The 3,781-nt window shown below is 56.9% G+C and overlaps 1 protein-coding gene across 1 annotated transcript; it reads left to right on the forward strand.

The window, feature by feature from the left end:
- Positions 1-265: 265 nt before the first annotated feature.
- Positions 266-3,376, forward strand: PG985_011234 (TRP-like ion channel; the record flags this gene model as incomplete). Its single annotated transcript, XM_066831001.1, has 3 exons — positions 266-560; positions 630-705; positions 772-3,376. 3 exons carry the CDS (start codon positions 266-268, stop codon positions 3,374-3,376), a joined length of 2,976 nt encoding a protein of 991 aa, XP_066681683.1.
- Between the last annotated feature and the right edge of the window lie 405 nt (positions 3,377-3,781).

Here is a 3,781-nt window from a genome sequence, read left to right on the forward strand (position 1 = left end):
GAGCTGGCTAGACCTACCAATTACACGATCCCTTGACCGGCCCGCCCGCGACGGGACTACCCAGAAGCCAAGCCCAGCTTGGATCAGCCGCTAAGCCCTACCACGGTGGAGCAGCGATCTGATCTACGCCCTCATCCCAGCCGATATATCCAACTATTTCGGGAACATCCGAAACAATAGACATCGGGCGTGGTAGGCGGTAACACAAGGCGCATTGCGGTGCAGGAGCCTATGCAAGAGGTTGGAATTGCCATAGTTGGTAACGATGGTGGCTCTGGGCCGAATAAGGGCATGGCTGCCCGCTCTCGGAAGCGCCGTCCTCCTCTCGACATCATGGGCCAAGGAAACCGCCTATATCAACGGCGTCAGTCTCGACGGGGTTCGGAGCGAATTGGCCGTGGATCGGACGCCCGCATTGTACTCGGGCGATTTTGGCGACTGCTTGGGCGGACAAAGTCTACTCAACGTCACCAAAATGGATGCCGCGTTCTACTTCGACAACTCGACCATCTCGTGGCACCTCGACGGAAACACCAACCTGCGGAGCGAGAAGCTAATGAGTAAGTGAGAAAACAGCGATTATTGGCGGTGGTTTGGAACGAACTTTAGAGCTGACCTTTGAAATGCAGTGTACATAACGGTGGACGCTTACGGCGAAAACAGATTTAGCATGACAATTGATCCCTGCAAGATGAACATATACAGGTACGTCCAATAAGAAAAAGCAAACATATCGTTTCCGGTAAGCAGGACAGCTAATGGTACGGCTAGCATGTGCCCCATGAACGCCACGGTGCCCATCAGCGCCTGGGCTGTGTTCCCGGTCGGAAAGCAACAAGTCTCGGGCATTCCCCAGATCGCGTACGAGATCCCGGACTTCGAAGGCTCCGTTCGGATTCAGCTCTTCGCCAACTCCAGTCAGTCCGAGATTGCCTGCTTCCAGGCGGTCATGCGAAATGGCGCCTCCTTTTCCCAGCCCGCCGCCGTGAGTTCCATTCTGGGCATCTTCACAGTGGTCGCCGTCATAGCTTCGTTCGCGGCCGCGGCATACGGCGTCAGCATCCCGCACATGCGAACGCATTATGCGCACTCATTCTCGGTCCTCGTCATCTTCGAGACTTTTCAGTCCGTCTTCTTCTCCGGCGCACTGTCGCTGCAATGGCCTAGCGTGCTGCCCGCCTGGTGGAGCAACTTTGCTTGGTCTGCTGGCCTGATCCCGGTCTCCAACATGGTCGGTTCTGTCAACAAGTTTGCTGGGATCAGTGGCAACGGTAGCCAAGTTGGCGGTGCGGGCTCAACCATTATCAACAATAACGGTGGACTGATACAGCAGATCTATGGTCGTTCCCTCGACAAGGCCGCCGACTTGGCCACTGAGCTCGCACCTCTGGTGAAGCGTCAGCCGTATAACCCTGATGACCCATACGACTACAACTGGGGCGGGAGTCCTGTCACCCCGGGCATGCCAACGCCTGGAGACTGGTCTGGCTTCGGTGGCACCCTGTCGGAGCTCAATATACCTGCGCCCGATGCATTCATGTTGGCTTTTCTCTGGCTGATCATTGCCTTCTGCATCGTTACCGGTCTCGTTGCCCTTTTCAAATTCGCTCTCGAGAGGCTCGCCAAGCTTCAATGGATTCAGCAAGATCGACTCGAGTTCTTCCGGAACCACTGGACAAGATATCTCCGGGCTACTCTTTTGCGGACTCTCTTCATCGCCTTCTTTTCCATGATGGTTCTTTCGCTCTATCAGTTCAATCTGCAAGATCGAGCCGGCCCGGTTGCGATAGCGGCTATTGTGTTTCTCTTATTCCTCATAGGGGTGGGCGGCATCGCTGTATACGCTCTTCGGTGCCGGCTTCGTTCGGCGACATTTGCCTCGGAGCCTGACCACATCCTCTTCTTTTCAACAACGATCCTGCGGTATATCCCATGGTTCTCCCTCGTCCGGCTCAGCCAGTTGCGGAAAAGGGAGTTTGACCTGAAGCCCGCCGGGTCTTTGCCCTTCGTGCATTGGCACTTTGTCTACCATGGCGACAGTGATAAGTCCACAGCTCGGACGAAGGTGCACGAAGATGAAACCTACATCAAGAGGTTCGGGTGGCTTTCAGCCCGTTATCGATCGTCGCGATGGTGGTACTTTGTCTTTTGGCTAGCGTACCAGTTCGTGCGCGCCCTCTTCATCGGGGCGGCCGCTCGGAGCCCTGTGGCCCAGGTGTTCGGGCTCTTCATTGTGGACATAGTGGCCATGGTCGCGATTGCGGCCGTCAACCCCTACGAGGGCCAGAGGAACACGGCCGTGGCCGTGTGGATCCTCGGCCTCGTCAAGATCGCCACGACCGGCCTTTCGATCGCGTTCCTGCCCGAGCTCGCCCTCAACCGCATGGTGGCCACCGCCGTCGGCGTCATCATCATCGTGATCCAGGCGCTCCTGGTCATCGCCGTCTTGGTCCTGGTTATCCTCGGCGGCATCTCCTCCTGGATGTCGCTCTACCGGAACCGCGAGTACTTCTCATCGGAGCGGCTCGAGGGCACCCGGATCAGGTACTACGAACACATCGCGAGGAGTGCCCTGGACAAGACCGCGCTTCCCGTTGAGAGAAAAAAGCAAAAGAGCAAGAATAATAACACATCAAAGCCAGAACGAGGAGTGGATGACGACGCGGAGAAAAGAATCCCCCAAACTCCGTCCGAGCCCTACTTCTCCGTCCGATCGGTGCGGCGCATGGCCAAGATCGAAGACGAGGACGAGGACAACCTCTCCGAGGTGGAATCTACAACACACAACAACAATAATACCACTACTACTCTTAATGTCTATAATACTAATGACGATCCGATCAATGCGGTGCCGCGCCCACCGCCGCTCCTCCCACGCCGCGCGAGCCGCGCCGGCAGCCTCAGCTCGCGCAACTCGGTCAGCAGCCTCCCGCGCGCGGCGCGCGTCCACCGCGCCTCTTGGAGCTCGCGCGACTTCCTGGCGACGCAGAGCGCCGCCGACCTGGAGCGGCCCGACACGGCGCGGGCCAACCGCCACAGCCGGTCCTTCTCGGCCAGCACCGTCCCCAACAGATTCAACCCGAACGCGACCATGGGCGGAGAAGGTGGGGAAGCAGCGGCCATCCTGAGGGACCGGGGCTCTTTGGCCAGTCTCCGAGTTGGTGTCGGCGGCAACAGCAGCGGCTTCAGTCAGCCCGTGATGCCCGTCCAGGAGGATACGGCCGAGGACCCGGAGCTGCATATTGGCGGCCACCTGGATGAGAGCATGTTCCGGAAGAATCTGGATCATTGGATCGCGGGCGAGGAGGACCGCGCGTCGCAGAGGAGCGAGGAACAGGCCTTGAATGAAATGTTGGAGAAAGACGCGTCTGGCTAGAACGGGATGGGGTGTCAGCTTTGGTACTGGCTATGAACTTATGAAGCGACGACATAACCGACATCAATTATCACCATAATTCATGAATATGTACATATATCTTACCCCCGTATTTGTCAGATTGTATTGCATAGATTAGGAGCATGGGGAATATGAGTGACATATTGTATTCGGTTGGGATCGTCACCATAATCGTTGCTACAAGCTGTGCAGATGTACATAATCACCATGGCATGGTTGCTGGCAAGAGTGAAATATGCATGTACTGCTTCGTGGAGGACGGCCGCCACCATCTCCTCGGAACATCGGTGCCGGCTGGGGGTATCTGATTTATAGATGGCGATCCCTTTATCCGGCAGACTGCAGAAATCTGGCCGGGCATGTAGTTTTTGGTCCACCAGTCGG

Source organism: Apiospora marii (assembly GCF_038362585.1).
Source record: "Apiospora marii strain CBS 49790 chromosome Unknown utg000007l_segment0_segment0, whole genome shotgun sequence".
NCBI lineage: Eukaryota > Fungi > Ascomycota > Sordariomycetes > Amphisphaeriales > Apiosporaceae > Apiospora > Apiospora marii.